Source organism: Monodelphis domestica, chromosome 3 (genome assembly GCF_027887165.1).
Source record: "Monodelphis domestica isolate mMonDom1 chromosome 3, mMonDom1.pri, whole genome shotgun sequence".
Classification (NCBI taxonomy): Eukaryota; Metazoa; Chordata; class Mammalia; order Didelphimorphia; family Didelphidae; genus Monodelphis; species Monodelphis domestica.
The window spans coordinates 421,823,006-421,848,005 of record NC_077229.1 but is presented as its reverse complement, the minus strand read 5'-3'; the positions used below and the strand labels follow the sequence as shown (position 1 = coordinate 421,848,005).

Sequence of the window (25,000 nt, the reverse complement as noted above, 5' to 3'; positions counted from 1 at the left end):
TATATTCACTTCTCTGTGAATATATTGTAACCCTCCAGGAGAATGGAAGATCTCTGAGGGAAGCAACTATCTCACTTTTGCATTTCCTCATCTATAAGATGAAGGGGAGGGGGAGCATCTAGGTGTCTTATTGGTTGAGAGCCAGGCCTAGAGATACAAGGTCCTGGGTTCAAATCTGGTCAAAGACATGTCTTAGCTGTGTAATCCTGGGTAAGTCACTTAACTCCATTGCTGTCACTCTTCTGCCTTGGGACCTATACCACATTATTGATTCTAAGACAGAAGGCAAGGGTTAAAAAAAATGAAGGGGATGGATTAAACAGCTTTTCAAGCTGTGAATCTTTTTGATTCATTGATATGCACCTACCTCCATGGAACAGCAAAGGACTGCATCTTCCTTCACATCCTGAGATTGTAACAACTGTGGGGGAAACAGAACAGAAAGTAGTAGTCAGGAAGGCCACTTTTTGGTGGTACCTTTTGAGGTACAATCCAGGCCCATCCCTAGAAATCCCAACTGGCTGATGGCTGACACATCCAGTGTCAGTCCTATAGCATCATCGATCTCAGCCAGGGGCTCTTTATTTTGTTGTTTAGCCTTTGATTAGTTTCTAATTTTCTCAGATCACAAAAATATGGTTTGAGCACTGAACCTCTTGCTTGGCTCACTGGGTTCAGGTTTATGTCACATTTGATTTTCATTTATTTTTGCCACCTTTTGCTGTTGCCACCTTAGCTGGAAAACTTAACCTGGTATGCAGTCCCAGCACTTGACAGCAGAACACCGATAAAAGTTTCTGGAACTGAATTGCTCTGACTTTCTCTTTTTATGTCAATATTCTAAGCCTTAGACCACCGAAGCATATTTCCTAGGGCTTATTTGCAAAAGGAAGACGCTGAATGATGACCTTGGACCCTAGAAGCCTTGGGCGAATGTCTGCCCACAGGTATATATGATCTGGGCAAATCACTTCACCCCTCAAGGCTCAAGGCAACTGTCTAAGACCCTAGGATGCAAAAGAGCTGTCACTGCCCTTTGGTAGAAGGAGTACCCTGACATTAATGAAATCATAGATCCCCCTCCATGGCCAGAAAAAAAAAATTTACAAGGGAAAAGAGAATTTAGAGAGTTTCTTTCCCCCCATTCATTCATATTCATTCATTCATTCATCAGACATTGATTTATTTAAAACCGTTATCTTCTGTCTTAGAATCAATACAGTGTATTGGTTTCAAGGAAGAAAAGCAGTAAGGGATAGGCAATGGGGGTTAAGTGATTTGCCCACACAGCTAGGAAGTGTCTGAGACTCATCAGACATTTATTAAGGACTCTCATTGGGGAGATATAAAGTTGATATGGTGTGGTAGTCATCCTTATTAGTTTATAGTTTAGGAAGAGGGGGATAATACACAATTAGTATTATACTAAACATTCATGTTTTGTTGTTCAGTTGTTTCAGTCATGTCTGACTCTTCATGACCCTGTTTGGGGTTTTCTTGGCAAAGATAGTGGAGTCACTTGTCATTTCCTTCTCAAGCCCATTTTACAGATGAAGAAAGTTGAGGCCAATAGAGTTAAGTGGCTTGCTCAGAGTCACACAGCTAGGAAGTGTCTGAGGCTGGATTTGAACTCAGGTCTTGTTGAATCCAAGTCCAGCTATCTATTCATTGTACCATCTAGCTGCCCTAAACATTCACGAGAGTTTCCTAATCAAGTGCTATGTGAGGTCCAAGGAAGGAAGGTCCTTATTACCTGAAGGACCAATTAGTCTTTAAGCAGTAAATACCTACTATGTGCCAGGCACTATGCTAACTACTAGGGATACAAAAAATAGTCCCTGACCTCTTAAGAGTTTACAATCCAAAGAGGGAGATGACATGGAAACAAAATACAAAGCAAGCTCTCTCTCTCTCTCTCTCTCTCTCTCTCTCTCTCTCTCTCTCTCTCTCTCTCTATTTCTCTCTCTCTCTCTCTCTATATATATATATATACATACATACATATATATATATACATACACATATATACACATATAAATATATATGAAAAAAGAAATAATTAACAGGAGGGAATTAAGATCAGGAGAATTTCCTTGAAGAAGTGATTTTTGAGTTGGATTTTAATGGATGGGCAGGAATTCAACAGATAAAGGCAGAGAAGAAAGCAATTCCAGATAGGGAGAACTGTGTGAGCAAAGAAATATATGGTTGGCAAGCACAATGGGTATTCATGGGACCCACCCAGTACAATTGGGCTGGAGCATATGGTGCATGGAAAGGGTACAATGAGATAAGATTGGAAGGTAAGGTGATGCCAGATCATGGATGCCCTTGAATGGCTGACAGGGAAAGAAGCCTGAATGGAGTTTAGAATAGGACTTGGCACATCCTACGTACTTAATAAATAAATGTTTATTGATTGATTGATTGAACTTGGTAGGAAATAAGGCTCACTGCCTGGCCAGAGTAAGAAGGATTGTATTGTATTGAGTAAGAGTAGAGGTGGGCCGACCTGAAAGGAGCTGAGGAATTAGATGCCAAGGAATTGGATTCATAAGTCAAAATTATGGGGGTTGAGGAAGGGAGATGGTGAAATAAAGTGGCACACTTTCTAAGGCTGGGCCCATGCCCAGGTGAGTAAAGTTAGAAGGGGAGAATAAGGATAGGTCAAGGAACCACTGAAATGTGGGTGAAGAGTAAGTTCAATGTAAGAGGGGGAGAGGTTGTAGTTGGAGATCCACAAACGATCCATCAGGACACTGTCCTTAGAAGGGTGCATAGAAAGCATTAAATGGGTCGTAGTTCACCTTCCTCAACTATTTATCCAGCTATAGTTCCCTAGCCCTAGTCTGGACCAGGACTGTCCCCAAGCTACAGATCCTTGACAGTCCTCTCAGGGAATGATGGTCTCTGGCCTCAGAACACAGTCGGGTCAATCTGGATCAAGAGTCACTGGTCCATTCGACAATTCCAGATTTGCTGCCAGCCAGTCAGGAAGCCCCCTCTCCTCTCCCCAAGAGCAACGCAAGGAGATTCAAATAAGTATAAACAACGTTCCTACATCATGAAAGATGGTGTCTTTCATTTCCCTATTCCTTTTCACTCTCAGATTTGATGAGTCTGTGGAAAGAGTCAGCCTAGAATGATGGAAAGCATCGCTGAGCATTGCTGTATGACATGGGCAAATTGCTTAACCTCTATAGACTTCAGAGGTCCCTCGAATGTAAAATGGAAGGGGCAAATTCAAAGACCTTTAAGATTCTTTCTAGGTCTAACCCTGAGTGGTAAGGTGCTATTCTTATTCCCATTTTACAGAAGAGGAAACTCAGGACGACAGAGGTTAAGTGACTTGCCCAGGGTCACTCCTATTCATCTGGAATGATTCTGAAGGACTTATGATAAAGAATGCTATCTGCTTCCAGAGAAAGAACTGTGGGAATCAGATGCAGATCAAAGCATATGATTTTTCAGTTTATTTAAGGTTTTGCTTCGGGGTTTTGGTTTATATGAGTATTCTCTTACAACAGTGGCCAATAGGGATGTATGTTTTATATGATCATACATGTATAACTCAGATCACATTAGTGGCAATGCAGTGACCCTGAACAACCTGGAGGGATCTACAAGAAAGTACACTATCCACATTCAGAGGAAAAACTGTGGGAGTAGAAACACAGAAGAAAAACAAGTGTTTGATTACATGGGTCGATGGGATATGGTTGGGGATGGAGATCACATTGCTTACCATCTCTAAGACAGGGAAGGAAAGGGGAGAGAGGGAGACAATATGGATCTTATAATTTCAGAAAATGTATGTTTCAAATTGTTATTACGTATAATTGGAAAAAAATTTTTTTGAATAAAAAAGGAAAAAAGAAAATAATCTCTTCAGGGTTATAACATTGACTTCTTAAAAAAAAACCAAACCCTTGCCTTCCATCTTAGAACCAATACTATGTATTCCAATCCTATGTATTGGCTCTAAGACAGAAGAGTGCTAAGGGTTAGGCAATGGGGGTGAAATGACTTGCCCAGGGTCACACAGCTAGTCTGAGGTCAGATTTGAACCTAGGACCTCCTGTCTCTAGCACTGACTCTCAATTCACTGAGCCATCTAGCTGCCCCCATAACAATGATTTCTTAATGAGTAAGTGCTTTCTCTCAGGCCCCACCCTTTTAAAAAAATTTATTTAATTAGTCAGTTTAGAACATTTTTCCTTGGTTACAAGAATAATATTCTTTCCCTTCCTTCCCCCCACCCTTCCCATAGCTGATGCGCAATTCCACTGGGTTTTATTTTGATATTTTCACTCGGGTGATCGTTCAGAGTCTCCATCCCCAACCATATCCCATCGACTCATGTAATCAAACACTTGTTTTTCTTCTGTGTTTCTACTCCCACAGTTTTTCCTCTGAATGTGGATAGTGTTCTTTCTCATAAGTCCCTCAGAATTTTCCTGGATCACTGCATTGCCACTAATGGAGAAGTCCATTACATTCGATTGTACCACAGTGTATCAGTCTCTGTGTACAATGTTCTCCTGGTTCTGCTCCTCTCGCTCTGCATCACTTCCTGGAGGTTGTTCCAGTCTCCATGGAATTCCTCCACTTTATTATTCCTTTGAGCACAATAGTATTCCATCACCAACAGATACCACAATTTGCTCAGCCATTCCCCAATTGATGGGCATCCCCTCGTTTTTCAGTTTTTGGCCACCACAAAGAGCGCAGCTATGAATATTCTTATATAAACCCAGCAGTGCTAAGGCTGGATCAAAAGGCCCCATCCTTCTTGATCTCTGCTGAGTTTGCTCTTGTGATCACCCTTTTCTCCAGGACACTTGCCCACCCCTGGGTTTTCATGGCATTGCCCTCTCTGAGAACTTCTGCTACCTCTCTGAGCACCCTTGCCTGGTCCTAATTTTATGTGATCATTATCTTTGCTCGGCTCTTATGCATGGGGGAACCCCAGTGTCCTGTCTTGCACCTACTTCTCTAATCTTTCTCCTCTCCCAGAGCTGACATCGGTTCCAATAGGTTGTTATCATTTCTAAGCAGAAGCTTCTCCGATCCTGCCTTCTTGAGCTTTAGCCCACATCCCCAAATGCCTGCTGCACATCTTCACCAGGAAGCTCATCTCAAACTCATCCCATTCAAAAAGAACTCCTTCCTCCATTCAAGTTTGAAACCTACAAGTCCTTCCTGAAGTTTTCTGCTCTCTTCCTCCCACATATCCAGTGAGCAACTGAGTCTTGTCGATTCTGCCTCCACAGTGTCTCCGACACCTGTCCTCCTCTCTGCTCACCACCAGCTCCCTGGTTTAGGCTCCTAGCCCCTTTTGCTGATGCACTGGCAGTAGCTTCCCAATTGGTGTCTCTGCTCCCAACCTCTACTCTCTTTAATCAATCCTTCACACAACTGTCAAAGTGAGGTTTATTCTTCTTCTTATTTTGTTTTAAAATCCTCACTTCTATCTAAGAATAAAAATAGAGTATTAGTTTCAAGTCAGAAGAGCAGTAAAGGGTGGGTGACTGGGGTTAAGTGACTTGTTCAGGGTCACACAGCTAAGAAATGTCTAAGGCCAGATTTGGACTCAGGACCTCCTGTCTCCAGGCTTAAATGGAGTCCCAGAGAGTCATTCCTTGAAAGCACAGGCTCAGTGTTTCCCTATTACCACCAAGACACAAATTCCTCTGTTTGGCATTTAAAACCCTCTAACAATCCAATTCCAACCATGGTACCATGAAAAGGCTCTGGAGCTAGAGGACCTAGAATTCAAATTCTGCCTCTGTGACCACAGGCAAATCCTTTGGTGGCCTCAGTTTCCTCACATGTCAAATGAAGGGAGGGTGGAACTTTATATTTTTTCAGGTACTTCCCAGAACTCTAATCCTATCGTTCTAGGCTGATTTCAGATCATTCTGAGTCCAAACTCTATTTCAGCCAAAGTACCTTATTTGGTGTTCCCCCTATAGTTGTTGCTGCAATAGTAAGGTGGATAGACCATGGAGCTGGGAGTCAAGAAGGCTGGAATTCAAAACTGGCCTCAGACGCTTACTACCCATGTGACCATGGGCAAGTCACGTCACCATTTGCCTCAGTTTCCTCATCTGTAAAAATGAGCTGGAGAAAAAATGGGCAAACCACTTTAGCATCTTTGCCAAGAAAACTCCAAATGGGATCATGAAAAGTAGGAAATGACTGAAAAATGATTAAACACCAACAATGTGACATGAATTTTCTTCCTTTTCCCCTAGACCTCTTTGAAGGCTCAGCTCAAGTGCTACATCTTACCAGATTTCTCTGATATTCTCAGTTGTGGCTACTCCCTGCTTCTGAATTTATTTTGTATCTATTTTAAAATATATTTACATGCACACACACCATTTCTCCTGATAGAAGGTAAGCTCTTTGAAGACAGGAACTGTTTCATGTTTGACTGTGTCTCTGACACCTCTCTGGGGGCTTGATACCTTTTAGTTGTTTTTTAATTAGTTGTGTCTGACTCAACACTTTTGGGGGTTTTCATCTCATTTCTTTTTTTTTTAATCTTTACCTTTTTTTGTAGAATTGATACAAAGAATCAGTTACAAGGCAGAAGAATGGTAAGGGCTAAGCAATTGAGGTTAAGTGACTTGCCCAGGGTCATAGAGCTAGGAAGTGTCTGAGGGCACATTTGAACCCAGAGCCTGGTGCTCTATCTTGTTACCTAGTTCAGTTGTTTCAGTCATGTCTGAGTCTTTGTGATCTCATTTAACATTATCTTGGTGCAAATATTGGAGTGGTTTGCCATTCCTTCTCCAGCTCATTTTACATTTGAGGAAACTGAGGCCAACAGGGTTAAGTGACTTACCCAGGGCGACACAGCTACTGAGTGTCTGGGGGTAGTTTTGAGCTCAGGTCTTTCTAACTCCAGGCCTGGCACTCTATTGGCTGTATCACCTAGCTTTTGGTACACAGTAGTCACATAATAAATGTTTGTTAAATTGAATTGAATCACAATCCCTAGTTTTCTTCAATGTTTTGCTCAAAAATATCTCCTAATGATGCTTTTCCCAACCTTTCCATTTGTTCATGATTCCTCCCCAATGACTTAAAACCACCAACAACAAAAACCTTATCTTCTATCTTAGAATCAATACTGGGTATTCCAAGTCAGAAAGAAGACTGGAGTGGGTAACTGGGGTTAAGTGACTTGCCCAGAGTCACACAGCTAAGAAATGTGTGAGGCCACATACGAACCTAGGACCTCCCATCTCTGGGCCCAGCTCTCAATCCACGGAGCCACTGAACTGCAGCCCTCTCCCCCACCCAGTTATTTTTTACATACACCAAATGAAACAACAGGTTTAGGTTCCTCCCATCCTCAAGAAAAAGCAACAAACTTTGAACTGACCCCACTGTTTACCTCTTGTTTTCTCACAAGAGATTTTGTAGACTCCTAGAGGGAGTTTTTTTCTGGTCTGTTTTGTTTTTTTAATTTTGTCTTCTTAGTCCCAGCAACTAGCACAGTGTCTGACACACAGTAGGTGCTTAAAAAATTTCTGATGAATTTAAACACAAGAGAAACCCAGTGATTTATCTGATGGGACTGTGGTCCTAAGGAGGAGTTCTGTGACTTCATAGCAAGAATTCCCTGCCTAAGTGATAGTTGTGATTAGCTATAATCACAGTGTGAGGATGGAAGTTGCTTAACACAAGACCTCAAACCCCTGACCCCCCACATAGGGCTCGGGCTCCTTGAAACACTCCACATATATTACATAGTCTTCAGCCCTTTGTTCAGACATATGTAATTAGGCTAAGAGAAACAAAGATTTAGATAGCGATAATACAAAATAGCTCAGGGATTAAAATCAGAAGACTGGCTTCAAATCCTGGTTTAGCCACTTACTACCTGGGGGACCCTGAGCAAGGCCCTCTGAACTTCAGTTTCCCAATCTGTCAGATGAAAAGGTTTGCACTAGATCAGCGCTGTGCTTCCTTCCAGCTCTTGAATCCTGGGGAGGCTTCAACTTAGGCTTTCTCCCTACTCTGGAAGCCTGGATGTGGGGTTCTGGAAACTTAGAACAGACCTGAAATCTGATTTAAAGAACGCTGGTTTATAACGTGGCAGAGTTTATAGGCTGTGATTGGGCCAATGAAGATCCCTAGAGGAGATTAAATCAGCTCAAACGCTTCCAGGTTTGTGAGCAGGCATGGAAGCTCCTGCAAGTCACAGATGCCCCAGCCTCTCCTTGGTCCCATCTACAAAATGGATTTTCCATACTACCAACTCTTGTACCCTTGGAGAGGATTCTATATCTTTTCAAAGCACTTTTACACTCATCATCTCATCTCATCTAATGGTGGTCAGGTTGAAAATGAAAGTCCAGTGACCACACACCAATGCAAATGTTCTCCTTTCCCAAGTCCACCATGGCACCACCTGAGCACAGTCTGTGGCATAGTGCAAAGAGCCAATTTACCATGGACTGAGGAGACCTAGGTTTGATGGCAGGTCCTGGGAATGAAGGCAGCACAGAACTGGGAAAAGAATACTGAACTTGGAGTCCATAGAGAGGTGCCTTTCATACTTATGAGCTCTCTGATCTCAGACTTAATAGCTCTTCATCTGTAAAATGGGAATAATAAGACTTATAGGACCTACCTCACAGGGTTGTTGTGAAGGCTCAATAAGAAAATAAAGTGCTTGGCACACCTTAGAGGGCTATATAAATGTTAACTATTCCTATTATTCTTGTAACTTTGGGCAGGTTATGACTTGTAGAATATGAACTCCTAGAGGAAAGGAATTCTCTCTCTTCCCTCTCTCCCTTTTTTCTTTCTCTTTGTCTTCTTCCTTTCTCTCTTCTTTCCTCCCTCCTCTCTCCTTCCCCTCTCCTCTCCCTATTTCCCACCCTCACCATCTATATTGCATACAAGAAATCTTGCACATAAGAGATGCTTAGTAAATGTTGGTTCTCTTCTCTACATTCTACTTTCCTCCATACAATAAGACCTTGTTTTATGAGACTTCAATATGCGCAAATTCAGGTATATGCTATTGGTGATTAAAAAATAAAGGCAGAAAAATATGTAAAAAAATGTGAATTATACACTAAATCCACACCATCTTCCCAAGAGGCATAAAGTCTTGCATTAGTTTCCCCAATCATGCTTATTTTTACTCAGAGAAGCATCAGTTTGAGCCATTACATTATTTTACATCAAACATTAACTCTTGCTTCAGTTTTTGTCCAGAGTTCTCACTTGTCCCCATCAGAGCAGGGCTTCCCTTTGTTTCATTAATGCTATTTAGTTATTAATTATGGCCTCAAAGTACAAGAGTAGTGATGCTGCTAGCTCAGATAAGCCTAAAAGCATAAAATGCCTAGGCACGTTTGTATAAGAAATGCTTTAATGAGGATTTAATAATGGGGTTCACCATTATGCTAGATTTTCAATTTACACTAGGAGCCGTGGAACATATTGGTGTTGGAAAATGAGGTCCTGCTGTCCTGAGTGAGAAGCAGATTTGAAGGATCTTCCTGGCTCTAATAGTCTGTGATTGTAGGTAACATGAAAGACTACATGCACCATTCGCCATTCTATGCAGTAAAATAAAAAAGTTTGGCCACAATGGTTCTCCTTTGTTTCACAGATAGCTTTTAGAGATACTTCCTTTGGGCTGCATGAGCTTAAGCAGGAAGTCAGCTGTAGCCTTAGACCACTCCCCACATGGGCTCCCCGTGCCAGTGCCAGACCTTTGTGACGAGCTGTACCACTTGAAGACAGCACAAGAAGAAATGAAGCTTAAGTTACTGCAAGAGGAAACTTCAAACAGAGTCAAGGAGGAACTTCTAGTCTAGACTTTAGTTTAGATGGGTGGGAGGAAGATGCTCCCGAGCCAATCTGCTTGGGAGACTTGAAGTGGCCTCATAAATCTTAAGGAAGGGATTACACAGAAAGCCCCCATCAATCTCCAGGTTGTTGTTCAGTAGTTTTTCAGCTACATCCAATGCTTCATTGGACTTGGGGTTTCTTGGTAAAGAAATTGGAGAGACTGAATTTCTTTCTCTAGTTCATTTTACAGATGAGGAAACTGAGGCCACCAGGGATAAGAGACTTGCCCAGGGTCATACTGGTAAGTGTCTGAGGCCAGATTTGAACTCAGGAAATGGGTCTTTCTGACTCTAGGCCTGGTCCTCTATCTACTGTATCACCTGGCAGGTTCCAGATATTTCCAGTCAACAGAGCTTTGTGCCCTGCTGGGCATTAGATTATAATCTAATCCTTGAGGGCAGGGACTGTCTTTGGCCTCTTTTTGTATTCCCAATGCCTAGCACAATACCTGGCACATAGTAGGCATTTAATGAATGTTTATTGACTGATAGGTGAGTCTCACTGGACTTTCTCTATTCCCCTCTTGCTAGGTTTTCTTTCCTTCTGTTCAATGGTGAATAGAAGGTGGGAGGATTAGGAGGAATAAGCAAAGAGATTCACCTTCCCTTCCATATGCCTCCTATTTTTTGCTCATCTACCCTCCATCCCTTCCTGTGTTTCTTTCTTCCTCCTTTCCCCCCCTTTTCTCTTTCTTTCTTCCTCCCTTCCTTTTCTTTTTCTTTCTTTCTTTCTTTCTTTCTTTCTTTCTTTCTTTCTTTCTTTCTTTCTTTCTTTCTTTCTTTCTTTCTTTCTTTCTTTCTTTCTTCCTTCCTTCCTTCCTTCCTTCCTTCCTTCCTTCCTTCCTTCCTTCCTTCCTTTCTTCCCTTCCCTTCCCTTCCCTTCCCTTCCCTTCCCTTCCCTTCCCTTCCCTTCCCTTCCCTTCCCTTCCCTTATCCTTCCCTTCCCTTCCCTTCCCTTTCCTTTCCTTTCTTCTCTCTTTCTGGCTGCTGTAGAACTATTTTTTTTTCTTTTTAAAAACCTTTATCTTCCATCTTAGAATCAATACTGTGTATTGGTTCTAAGGCAGAAGAAAGGTAAGGGCTAGGCAATGGAGGTTAAGTGACTTGCCCAGAGTCACACAGATAAGAAGTGTCTGAGGTCAAATTTGAACCCAGGACCTCCCATTTCTAGACCTGGCTCTCAATCCATTTGAGCCACCCAGCTGCCCTCAGGGCCAGGGCTATTTTTCTACTGCTGACAAGATCCCAACTTTAGAGCTTGACAGCTCCTAAGAAGCCATATAGTTCTATACTCTCAAGTCATATATGAGGAAAGTGAGGACCTTGAAGTGACTTTCCTTAAAACCCACAGGGAGTGACATCTGCATGAAAATGCATGCCATTTGCTCTCTGTAGCTGAATGGGACACATTTGGTGCTATTAATAGTGTCTTCTTTCTGCCTCTCCTAGGGTCCCACAAGGAAGCACCCAATGGCATGCAGGGGGCTCACCTCCTGAAGGGCTCTGCAGTTACCCTTGCACATATTACCTGCTTCTTTTGATCATTCAGGGAAAGTGTCTAGAAAAATGGGAGTTAAGCTTGAATTCACATTTTCTGATAGGAGCTTGCCAATACCTATAGAAGTTCTCAAGGAAATTGATTTGGGTTTTTGCTATTTAATTTTTTAAAAAATCTTGTTTCCTTCACTGCTCTCCTACAAAAAGGAATTCAGGCAATGGATGAGCTGTATGTAATGGTTGGAGACCTGGGATCCGTTCTTCTTTCTAACTCTGAGATTGGCCAGGAATTTCTGGATGAAGATTATAGACCTTATACGTTGAAGAAACCTCTAAGGCAGAGGGGGTAGCATGAGGAACTGATTTGCTGAAGGATCACACAGTTCTGAGCTGGAAAGGACCTTAGTGATCATCTACTCCAAGGATCCTTAAATTGGAGTCCATGAATGTAGAAGAGATATTTTGATTAATGAATTTCAATATGGCTTCCCTTGTAATCTATCTTAAATAAGTTATTTTATGCATATAAAACACTCTTTTCAGAAGAGTTCTATAGACTCCATCCATAAACTAGAGGAGTCTATGACACAAAGAGTTAAGAATCCAAGCCCCTTGTTTTGCAAATGAAGAGAACAAGAGCCCAGAAAGGGGTGGTAAATTGCCCAGTGATATGCCTCATTAAGACCAGAATCCATACCTGCAGATCCAGTTTTTTTCCTTCTATCTAGAGACACCAAATGCTGGCACTTCCTTGCTCAGGGCTAGCCCTTGACAAAATTGTACAGGAGGCAAAGTTCGTTTTTGCTGTTTTGTGAGCCTTTTAGTGCCTCTTACCTCAGTGTTAAATAGCCTCCCCTAGATTCTCAGGCTGTCTTGCTACAGAATCCCATCTGGCCCGGGTCTCCGGGGATGTGCTCATTGATCCCTTTTCTTTTCTATCCTCTCTCTTCCCTGGCTTACCCTAGCCTCTCCTCAAGTGCCTTACCCTATTACCTACACCGAAGGCCACTCCTCTGGGTCCTTTTCAAAAATGATGGCAAGCCAACTAAGTATCCTGGGACTATGATGAAGGGACCTGACTTCCAAGGGTCTACTTTCCTGGCGACAAAAGGTAGATGGCCAATCCATTGGGGTAGGCTGGCTGAAAGAACAGATTCTTTTTCATACCTACAAGCAGCTACTTAGTCTTACAGATGGTGGGACAGCCCCAATCCATTGCCATTGTCTTCGGAGGTTCCAATGGCTTATGGCACTGTGCCCTGGGTTGGTGAGGAACAAGCTGACGGCAAAAGTTGTGTGTGTAGGAATGGAAAAGGGTTACAGTGAACAGATAGGTGTCAGCCTGGAATGACCTGTGATGACAATGATGACCAAGTGAAATGTATTTCTTGGATGGGAATCCAAGCAATTCTACAGGCCAATAATGTCTGCTAGGAAGCTCGTGCATTCCAGTCCTATTGTCTGTCCTGGAGACTTGTTGTGGGCACGCCTATCATATCCTCCCTGGAGGAGGAGAAAGAGAGGCCAAGAGACTCCAAACTTAAGGCTTCTGGAGGTTAAAAAGCAACCAGGGGCAAAAAAGACATACTGCTTTGGGGCTGGGCTGGGGTGGAATCTTGTGGAAACCCTCTTTCTTTGGATGGTCCCATTGGCCCAGAACCAAGTTCCAAAGGTGATTCTTTTTGTCCCTGTGACAGTCACAAGGCAATATTTGCCCAAGAGCTCACCAGCCAGCTGCCTTCAGGATGAGGCCCAGATGGGCCCACTTCATTTTGTGAGGCATCATAAATGAGCTTGGCAGATTGTGAGGTTATGTTCCTTTTAGGACCTTGCGGAGATTTAAGCTGCATAGCATGGGTAAAAGCCACTAAGGTGAAGGCTGGACTAAGGAGATGGACAGATTCTAACCGTATCATAGGATGGCATATCTCTCTGTTGATATGTGCATATGCAAACATACATACATACATATATATATTACATATATATATATATACACACACACAGTATTTGTCCTGAAGTCTGGATGCATGTACTGCCAGCTACAACAGCTCACTAAGCTAGTGTCTGGAAGACATCTTCCTGAGAAAAATATGGCCTTTCTCGCTGTGTGACTCTGGGGAAGTCACTTAACCTCATTTGCCTCAGTTTCCTCATCTGTCAAATAATCTGGAGAAGGAAATGGCAAACCACTCCAGTATCTTTGCCAAGAAAACCCCAAATGGGGTCACAAAGAGGCATACATGACTCAATGACAATAAATACAGGATAAATAGGAAATCATTAACAGAGGGAAATCAAGAGGGAGGGCTCAGGGAAGACTTCCTGTCTAAGGTGAACTATTAGTTGTATTTGTGTGGGCATGCTAAGCAGCCACCAGGGTAGTACTTGGCAGAGATACCGAGCATCCACTGCAGTCCAGCCTGACTGTATCTATGTGCAAATTCACCCTATATACTAGCCCAGTGTTGCCTCCACAGTATGTTCCAATTACAGATGTGGATAATGGTGATCCTGAGAAAAGGATAAATGATGCTTCAGCTCACTGGGCTCCGCTTAAAGGAGGACCATATTACAGTAGACAGAGATTCTTTCAGAAGCATTTCTGTCCAAAATGATTAAAATAATGACATTCCAGCCCTTAAAGAGAGGATTTACTATCCAGAAAGCTGAGAGTTGGGGTGAGTTTGTACCTTCCTGGATGGGAGATGTCATTTTTAAAATCCCTGGATAAAGAGAAGCCATACCATATAAATGGAATTTTATACAGAAAAGCTAATGATTTAAGTGGATTTATTTTGTGTCCTGCAACTTTGCTAAAACTATTCTTTCAGCTAGTTTTTGGAATGTCCAAGTATGCTACCATATCATCTGCAAAGAGTTATAGGTTAGTTTCCTCATTGTCTACTTTAATTCCTTCAAATTCTTTTTCTTCTCTTATTGCTCAAGCGGGTATTTCTAGTACAATATTAAATAATAGTGGTGATAATGGACATCCTTGGAGCCATACCAGATAGATCTCCTGGTCATGTGACCAAAGAGCAAGCAGCAGGCTCAGAAGTCTCAGACTGCTAACTCCAGCTCTAACAACAACTTGCTGTCTTGGTTTGCGACCCTGGGCACATCACCTCTCTGGGTTTTAGTTGCCTCATTTATAAAATTAATATAATAAAGCTTATCCTTCTTACCTCCCAGAATTATTGGGAAGCATGAATGACATCATGGCTGGGAAACAGCTTTGAAAAGTACAAAGTATAACACAAATCCAACATGTCATTATTGTTATTAAATATATCTTTACAAAGATATATCTTTATAATTAAATGTGTCATGTCAGTGGGCCACACTTTGCAAGTATCATCTCATTTATCCTCGTACCACCCTTTTGGGGATAGAGAAAGGGTAGAGGGGTTATTATCACTATTAGACTTGGAGCTGAAGAAATCATGGCACAAGGAGGGTAGGTGATACACAGGTGATGCGCCCCAGGTCACGTAGCCTTTTAGGATAAGATTAACATATAGAACTCGAGCTTTCCAATTCAGGATATTACCTTGCTTTCATTTAGTTAAGCAACATTTGGGATGTACCTGTATTCTTGGGGTTTGGATCTAGTCAGCAGTTTGAGGTGGAGATCTCATGGGACTTTCCCAAAAATGAGCATAAGCATAGCTTATAAAAAATATGCATAGCCCTAGGAGGCAAATGAACTACCTAGGGACTATGCTGAAATCTAGTGTTTTCTCATCATGTGAAAAGTGGCTCAGGTTAGCATACGTCCACTGGCTAGGCTTTCTTCATGTGACAATAGCTAAGAGCAATATAGATTACAAATGATCTATTTATTTATGTTTTTGTTTTTTTACCAAATTTTGTTTTAAAGTCTTACTTGAATGGCACAATACCCTTTACTTTCCATGTATGTTTAATTTTCTCTTAATTAGTAACCTTATGGCTTATATATAAACTATCACATCGGTTATACAAAGCAAACCTCTAAGTACAAATTCAATATTCTTCTTCCTACTTAACTGTTTATAGAAACATTAGGTTCAGCATCTTCTTAAATCTTTTTCATTTACCTACTGGCTGTCCCAGGCTATTTTTTGTGACCCTGTAAGTTTTAAAGTGTTACTAGATCTTTCTTTTACCACTTACTCTCTATTTCCCAGGAAAGATCACTTTTAATTTCTTCCAGTTTGGACCAGTATTACCCTTGAACTCCCTTGCTTCAACCCTAACATTTATTTTTTTTAAACAGGGAGGGAAGGAAGGGTTTTTTTTTTTTACATCATTTTAAAACCATTAACTATAAAGAACAGGTTTTAGCCAAACTCATGTAATGAATCTGTCACACTAGAACAAAGAGCCAAATACTTTTTCTGAGACTCAGGCTTTGTGTAGGTATCATAGAACCTAGTAAAATCTAGAGGTCAGAGAAGAGGATATACTCTGCCTTTGGAAGCTACGACATCCATCAGCAACATTCTGAACTGAGCAACCAATCAGCTTCCCAGAGATTCTGAGGATTCAGGACCCTACCCTATCACATAGGACATTTGCTTTTCCCCATTTTGCCTGGCACATACATAGTAAAATAAATGTTTGTTTTTTTTTAAAATTAAAAAAATTTAAATAAAAACCCTTACCTTCCTTCTTGGAATCAATACTATATATTGGTTCTAAGGCAGAAGAGTGGTAAGGGCTAGGCAATGGGGGTTAAGTGACTTGCCAGGGTCACACAGCTGGGAAGTGTCTGAGGCCAAATTTGAACCCAGGACCACCCATCTCTAGGTATGGCTCTCAATCCACTGAGCTTCTCAGATCCCCCCTAAATGCTTGTCTTTCCAAGGCAAGTGTCACTAGATCAAAAAGACTTCTTCTTCATCTATGGGTGGTGCTAGTGAAAGGTAGCCAGCAGACTGAACCAATAGGGATCTTCCTTAAAGTTAGTCAGTCAGTGAACATATATTAACTTTTGTGCCAGTGACTGGTGCATTGTAGCTAACCACAATATTTGTTTCTCAGATCCCTCCTCCCTCACTAAACTATTTGGTATTGGTCAAACAGGAGCTGATGACCTCCAACTTCTTATACCCATCTCCTCCCTAATTATGTAGTTCTCACTAATTCCCAGCTCCCCTAAATTATACTTACGTTACACATGGATTAAATCTTGTCTACCTTTGTCCTGATGAATGCTTTTATTCTGCTGTCTGGACATCCTCTATGTCTTTATGCACATCTGTGTAAATAGTTTCCCAATTTAATCTCCTTGGGAACAGGGACCATCTATACACAAGGCTTAGCACAGTTAGCATATGCAATTGTGTGCTTAATGAAGTCTTTTGGGCAATGATGAGAATTGAAGAACAATTTCTTGTTGAATCTGCATTTCAGATCAAAGTACAGACCTTGTCATTTGGCCCATGAACTATCTAATTGAGGCACCACCATTTAAATGGGCAGAACCATATCTTAACAATAAAGAATTCAAGAGGGAATAATAAGCATCTTGAATGCTGAGCTTGCAACCCTAAGGTAGCCTAATAGATAGAGTGGATAGAACACTGATATAGAAACCAGGAGTCATGGTTTTGCTGTTAATTTTCTATGTGATCTTGGTGGAGTCACTTCCCTTTTTGTGACTCAGTTTCTGCATTTGTAAAAAGAGGATGCTGGAAGAGGTAATGTGTAAAGTCCCTTCTGCCTCGAAAATTCTAAATGTTTGTGCTGATGAGAGCAAATTTGTGATGGGTAAATGTTTTCTTCCATTGAGAGATTCAGAGAAAGAAATTTTATGTCTGACTTAGTTCAGATATCTATAGACACAGGCCAGGGATCTTCTCGTGCTTGCTAAGCTTCATGTAAATGAAACCAAAAAGAGATCTGATCTGGTCAGAAACAAGCTGCAGGTCACTGCCGTTTACTGGAAATAACATTGAATGAGGAGTCTGGATTTGTAAAGAGAAGACCTTGGTTAGAATATCAGCTTTCACTTATTACTTGTGGAATCCTGGAGCAGCCTTTTCTTGTCTCTAGGCCTGGGTTTCCTCTAGTATAAATTGGACTATGTGATCCACTATGGATCTGGAATATGGACTATGAAGAAGCTAGGTGGTATAGGAAATAACATGCTGGGTCTGGGGTCAGGAAGACCCGATTTCAAACCTGGTTTCAGACGTAGCAAGTGCTCTGTGACTCCGAGCAAGTCACTGAACCTTCCTTTGCCTCAGTTTCATCAACTGTAAAAATGGGGATTATACTGCTTAGCACATAGTAGGTGCTCCATAAAAGCTGATTCTCTCCCTCCACTCCCCCTGCCACGTGTTGACTGATAAAGCTGAAGGTATCTGCAAATATGCCATTTTACAGAAGGGAAAAACGGAGGCATAGAAGGATGACGTCATTTGCCTAGATAGTGTCAGAAGACCAAATCTAAAACTTGGCCATCAAAGTGCCTATTCTGTGTCAGGCACCCTGCTAGTTGCTGGGAATACAAATATGTATTTCTTCTCTCAAAGAGCTTTTGTGGCATTTATAAGCCATTATAGATCATAATGATGAGAGGTTGATAGGTGTTGAGGGGTTTATGTTTGGAGTTAAGAACTGGGTCAGACATTTAACAGCAGTATGGCTTTGAGTAAACCTCTTGGACTCAGTTTCCTTACCTGCAAAATGGGATAACAATAAAATCTATTTTTAAAAAACCCTTTCCATCTGCCTTAGAATCAATACTATGTGTTGGTTCCAAGGCAGAAGAGAGGTAAAGGCTGGACAATGGGGGTTAAGTGACTTGTCCAGGGCCTTACAGTTAGGAAGTATCTGAGGCCACATTTGAACCCAGGATCTCCCATCTCTAGTTCTGGCTCTCAATCCACTGAGTCAGTTGTCCCCAATAATATTTATTTCAAAGTGATGTTGCAAGGTTCTGGGGAGATAATGTATTCAAAGTGCTTTGCAAACCCTTAAGGTGCTATAAATAAAAGCTGGGGTTCAGCTGAAGTATGACTTTATTTGTATTAGTATCTTCCAGGGAGTAAGCTTCCTCTACCAAAGCAGATCACAGTCTAGGCAATTTACGGTCTTAGCGAGGTGCCGGGGGACTGTGAGCTATGAGACTTGCTCAGGGTCCCAGAATCCTGTGTGACAGATGTCCCTGAACCCCAAGTATTCCCGACTCTCTCTACAAAGCCCTTTGAGCGCTGATGATTCTGCTAATAAAGGAGATCTTTAAAAACTGAAGACTTCAAATGCCAAAGGGAAGAATCTCTCAATTAGAAAGTTTGGGGACTTGTGATAGGCAGTGGGGGAGAGTAGCGGCTGGCTGACCGTTACCAGCTTGTCTCAGAGCCTCAGTTTCTTCCCCTCACCTATAAAATGGGGATAATAATACCTGCCCTCCCTACCTTACTGGAGTGGTATGAGGATCAAATGAGATAATAGACTCTAAAGCTTGAGAACAGTCAAGTTCAGGATCTGGGTGAGGGACTGTAATTGAAGGGGCTCCTACCACTTTGCCCTGCGGCCCTGCTCCCAGGGGAGGGCAGAAAATCTGTAAATAATCAGGGCTCCAGAGGGGACCCTGCAGGAGAAGGAGATGTTATTACAGGAACTCAGGCGCAAGAAAGCCTCCTTCTCTGGGGCTGCCGGAGAGCCACTCCTCCGGGGCCAGCAGTCAGAAGAAAAACATATGTAAATGCAGTTAATTTGTAAAGTTTCTCCCCCCAGAGAGTGCCAGGCTTAACTTCCCCTCCTGGGCATTTGCTGTTGCAAAGGGCTTTGCCGTTAGTTACTTGGCCATCACCCTCCCACGACTCCCCTTCCCAGGGGACAGTTTAGTTCCACCCTATCCAGGGGGAAGAATGCGGGCTGGCTCCTGGCCAGCGCCTGTCTGTGCAGGGCTGGGCTGGGCGGCCGGCGGGAGGGAGGACCTTTCCAACCCCCCCTCGCTGGAGCCTGGCTCTCAGCAAAGCCAGCCCTTCTTCCAGGGAGCCTGGGTAAACTAACACTCCCCGCGCCACCGCTGCCGCCGCCGCCGCCAGAGTGCGGCCCGAGGGTGTGGGGGAAGCGGGCAGGCTGGGCATCTGGGAGCCACTCATCTGCCAGTAACCCCTGGCCCCCCTCTCCCTCCCGCCCACCCAAGGCCTGGACTTGAACCTGCCAGAAGCGGGGGTGTGATAAGAGTCACCACGCAGGGAGCGGGCTGCCTGCACCGGCATTTTCCGCCCTCTAAAGCAAACAATCAAACAGGAAATTAATCGAGAAACCCACATCGATGCAAGGTTCAGGTTGTGATTTTCACAGCCCCGGAGCCAGGAAATTCAAAGTTTTGGTCCCCATAGCAACCTGAATGTAATATCATTGACTCCTGAGGCTGGAAAGGGACGAGGGGAGGCCTAGGAGGCCAGTCCCCAGGCTCTGGACAGGACAGCATCGAAAATGCCCTGCCACGGCACCCCTCCTCCCCTGGAGAGGGCCTGTTTCTGATATCCGGGAAGTTAAAGGCTTTCTGGGTGGAGAGCGAGAAGCCCTGGGGAGTGAAGCAGAATTGGGGGGGGGGGGCTGGTGTGGCCAGCCCGGTGACCTCACTTCACCTGTAAAATAGGGATAAATGAGTATGGATGGCAAAGTGGATAGAGCCCGGGACCTGGAGTCAGGAAGACCCAAGTTCAAATCCTATCTCAGAGCCCATTGCTTATCCACTGCTTGCCTCCATTTCCCCATTTGCTAAATGAGCATGATCACAACACCTACCTCTCAGGATAAAAAAAGATCTTTGGAAAGAACTTTACAAACCTTTAAGCACACATAAATGCTAGTTATTGTTATTGTTCTCCTCGGCAGAGATGCTGTAAGGCTTTGAGGAGAAAAGGAATGTGAAAAGTACCTTGCAAACTATAAAGCCATATAAAAATAGGAAGAATGATTATTAAGCCATCGTTTAAAACATGAACCTGTGCCCTCAGTTGGCATGTCACACTATGACTTCACGGTGCAAAGAGTACTGGGAAAATTCTACCTGTCCAAATTCTGTCCATCTCAAGACCTACGTCCATTTCTGGTTACTTAAAGAATCCTTCTCCACTGACTTCAGCCCACCTTCCTCTCTTCTTCCTCCACTTCTTACTGCAGCTTTGGGAGGTCTGGACCATATCTGATTACATATAAGCTATTTCTCTATTTTCAACCACGTCTTGCCTCCCCAATTAAACCACGAACTCCTTTATCTTCTGGTCTATTTACAGCAAAGGGCTATGCACACAGGAGGTGTCTAATACCTAATAATTACAATGGCCAACATTTATTGTGGCCAAGGATTTCGTTGGTGTGGAGCTGTGATGTAAAATTCCAATAGAAACAGGGCCACTAAAACAGGGTCTAGTAAGGCATTGGCATTTGATTTAGCAAATCGCAGATGAACATTTTTGTTGTTCGGCTGTTTTTCAGTCTTGTCTGACTCTTGGTGACTCTATTGATGTTTTCTTGGCAAAGATAGTGGATTATTTGCAATTTCTTTCTCTAGCACATTTGACAGGTGAGGAAACAGAGGCAAAGAGGGCTTAGTGACTTGCCAGGGTTACACAACTAGTGTCTGAAGCCAGATTTGAATTCAGGAAAGATGGGTCTTCCTGACTCCATGTCTGGTCCTCTATCCACTGTGCCACTTGGCTGCCCACATCATGAACATTATCTGCGTTCTATTTTGTTGTTATCTATTTTGTCCAATATTTCTCAATGAACATTTTCATCTGCTTCTGAGAACTTGGAGTGTGAAAATTCCCCTCCACAAGGCAGATTCTTTTATTTTTTATAGTTTTTTTTCTAGGTCACATGTAGATGCAATTTTAAATAATCATTTTCTGACATTTTACAAACCCAATTCTCACCCTTGTAGATTCAAACCATAACTTAGTGTCTGAAGACAGTTACGTCTGGGAGGCTAAATGTGTGACCCAAGGTCACACAGCTAATAATCACCAGAGATAGGCCTTGAACCCCAGTTTCCCTGACTCCAAGGAGACTGAGCTTCTTTTTGACATTTACATAGTGCTTTCCATATGCAATCTCATTTGGCCTTCACAGTACACTTGTCATAGACACATTTGTTGACTGTCTGCCTGTGGATTAATAATCCTATGGAAAACAAAGTCTTTTCAAGGGTTAGAGGGGGGGGAGACACAGAGAGAGAGACAGACAGACAAACAGAGAAAGAGACAGAGGAAGAGAGAAGAGAGAGAGAGGAAGAGAGAAGAGAGAGAGGGAGGGAGAGGGAGAGAGAGAGGAAGAGAGAAGAGAGAGAGAAAGATAGAGAGGGAGGGAGGGAGAGAGGGAGAGAGAGAGGAAGAGAGAAGAGAGAGAGAGGGAGAGGGAGAGAGAGAGAGGGAGAGGGGGGGAGAGAGAGAGGAAGAGAGAAGAGAGAGAGGGAGAGAGAGAGGAATAGAGAAGAGAGAGAGAAGAGAGAAGAGAGAGAGAGGGAGGGAGAGAGGGAGAGAGGGGGAGAGAGAGAGAGGAATAGAGAAGAGAGAGAGAGAAGAGAGAAGAGAGAGAGAGAGGGAGAGAGAGAGAGGGAGGGAGGGAGAGAGGGAGAGAGAGGAAGAGAGAAGAGAGAGGGAGAGAGAAGAGAGGGAGAGAGAGAGAGACACACACACACACACACACACAGAGGAAGCTGAGGAGTCCCTCAGCCTGGCAGGAAAGGAGATAAGAGGGAGTTGGAGCCCTACATAAGAAGGAAACAGACCGGATCCTTCCCTACGAGTCACTCTGTCTTTCCATCAGAGATGGGCAGATAGTAGTCGGGCCTGGAGGCCAGTATCACAGGGGTGGCCGGCTGGTGGTGGCCTAGCTGAGGGAGAGATGGGGAGCTGGGGAGGCGTGTGGGGCCCTTGGGCGGGAGAGCCCCCCCCCCCCCCCCCCCCAGCCAGCTCCCTCACATTGAGCAAACCAGTGGAAAGAGAGCAGTGACGCGCCTGCTGGAAAGCAGACAAAGAGTCTCCTTTATTTCCTAACAGGCCAAGCCGCATGCCAGAATCTGACAGGCCCGTCATCTAATACCCAGCCTTTGTTGCGAAAGAGTTCTTTCCTCTTTTGGGGCAGGCTCCCTGGGGCTGATGAGCGAGCTGCTCTCACGCGGCCAGGAGACACTTCCAAAGCACTTGTCTGAGTCTCAGCAGGGACACTTGACGAGCCACAAGAGAGGCAGCATGGGGCAAGAAGGGGTCTTGATTTGGAGTTGGGGGACCTGGGTTCAAATCATAGTATTACCTGTGTGACCTGGGACCAATTGTTTAACCTCTCTGGGCCTCAGTTCCCTTATGGGTAAAATGAAGGGGGTGAGGGAATTGGACTAAGGTCCTTTTCCTTTCCGGCTTCAAATCTATGGGTCCCATGGTTTTTTCCCTCCTCGTGTTCCAGAGAAGGGAATTCTGGTCTGGAGGAGTAGTCTGTGGCTGGGAAATCACATAGTTAGTTTGTGGCTGAATCAGGACTAAGAACTAGATCTTTGGACTCTCAGAGCAAGAGTCTTTCTACTACCAAACATTGTTTCTCCTTCCTTTCTGTAAAATGACCAAAAGCACTCAGACAGAGATGGACTCCATGAAGCATCTTGTGTCTGGCTTTGGCTATCAATTATCTTCTTTCTTTTTTTTTTAAGTCTTAGAATCAATACTGCATATTGGTTCCAAGGCAGAGGAGCAGTAAGGGCTAGGCATAGGCAATTGGGCTTAAGTGACTTGTTCATCGTTACACAGCTAGGAAGTGTCTGAGTCTAGATTTGAACCCAGGACTTCTCATCTCTAGGGCTGATTCTCAAGTCACTAAGCCATCCAGCTGTCCCCCAAACTTCTTTTCCTCAGCAGCAAAGCATGACCCTCCTTAGAAAGAAGATAGGTCCTGTGGAGGTAGGGAAGGGGGAGAAAAGGTGAAAGGAAGCCACTTTTTCTGATTTTTCTGATATAATTGTTGGCGGCAGTGGCAGCAGTAAAGACTTATTCCAGTTCCTCTCTTTCCCATCCCCAGATCAAAGAAACTAAATCTTTAAGGCCACTCAGTTTATCTAGGTAAGAACAAAATGAGCATTCCAACTTTCTAGCTTTAGTTGCTCAGGGCAAGTGATTATCTGCAAGGATGCCTTAATCTTTTCTTTTGTTTTAGGGAATAACTTTCATATACCATTCCTCATGTTCCATGGAAATCTAGCCAGACTGCCCTTCTAGACACATCAGTCAGGCCCTCCACCACTCTCCATCTTATAATGTGTTGAGGGGTTTAGAGATCTCAGAGGGTGGAGAGATTAGAAATGTCCGGGGTCTGGTGTCCAGCCTGATCACTCTGATGACCAGACGTGTAGGTACCACTGCTCTGGTGAAACCTGCACATGTTTGTTTAAACCACAATCTGCTTGGCTTGATGGTTCTGGGTCTTGGAAAGATGATGATCCCCTTTATGAAAACCCTGGCAGGGGATGGCTCAGAAGATATAAACACTGGGCTTCAGGGGAAGAGAGGCAGGTTAAATTGTGGAAGTGAGGGGCAGTGAGGCCTTCTTAGTTCAGCTAGGATAGAAGAACAGGAACAGTGGGGCAGAGTGAGAGTTTAAAGACTGACAGGGAAGTGCTAAAGAGCTAATTAGTGCTTGTACCCCAAAGAGCAACTGCCAATAACATGGGGTGAAAGACAAAGCTGTGAAAAGTGCCGAAAGCAGCCCATGGGTGATAGAAAGGATTAGCTAAATATTGTTTGCTCAAAGGGAGGTTGGAGGATAAGGGTTTTTAATAGGGACTTAGAAGTTTATTTTTCATTGCATACCCAGCTCTTAGTGGGTGTGCTGTTTTCCAAATAAAGAAGATGTGTTTGTATGAAAATGGACGGGTACCCGGTGTGATAGGTACGACAAAGACCCCTCTTTGAATATGATGCCCGGATGTGTATGCTGGGTACCCGAGAGGGGTAAACTTCTATTCTGTGAACCCACTGGCAGCTAAACCCAGACAGCTTTCAAAATGATGCGAGGTCTTTCCTCCCTTTAGCCTCTGCCACCACTGGAAGAGAACATGGCCCTGGGATTTCTGGGCTTGGGTTCTGTTTGCCAGCTCTGATTAGCCTTACGGTTCCTGATCAGACCACGCAAACTCTGTCTGTAGTTATGTGGACGGAAGAATAACATTTTGGTGAAATGTTTGAAGGTCTTGAATGAAGACGGGCCAAAAGGAGAGACCACTTTTGGTGGGTCAGAAGAACTTTTTTGTTAATTGATCACTGAGAGAGTCAGATAATGCACATGGCGGGCTATTTCTAGTTATCCCTAATTTATTTCTAGTTATTTACTTATTTCTAGTTATCCCTAATTTGATCCACTTATTTCTAGTTATCCCTAATTTGAAGGAAGCTAGGAGACATAGTGGGTAGAGAGCTGTACTCCTCTTACTGAATTCAAATCTAACTTTGGACACTTACTGGCTGTGTGACTCTGGGTGAGTCACTTAACCTTGTTTGCCTCAGTTTGCTCATCTGAAAATGAGCTAGAGAAGGAAATGGCAAACCACTCCAAGATCTTTGCCAAGAAAACCCCAAATGGGATAACAAAGAGTTGGATATGCTTGAATAACAGCAACA

General features: G+C 43.3%; 1 protein-coding gene across 5 annotated transcripts in view; it reads right to left on the bottom strand.

Moving 5' to 3' along the window:
* CTIF (cap binding complex dependent translation initiation factor) overlaps positions 1–25,000 on the bottom strand; it is a 483,939-nt gene that overhangs the window by 10,744 nt on the left and 448,195 nt on the right. For all 5 annotated transcript variants that reach the window (XR_008917834.1, XM_007486656.3, XM_007486658.3 and 2 more), the window contains one exon: positions 368–421. Coding sequence is in view for 4 of the 5 variants with exons in the window: in XM_007486656.3 (XP_007486718.1) it covers positions 368–421 (54 nt within the window). In the remaining variant the exon portion in view is untranslated. The remainder of the gene's footprint in view (positions 1–367; positions 422–25,000) is intronic.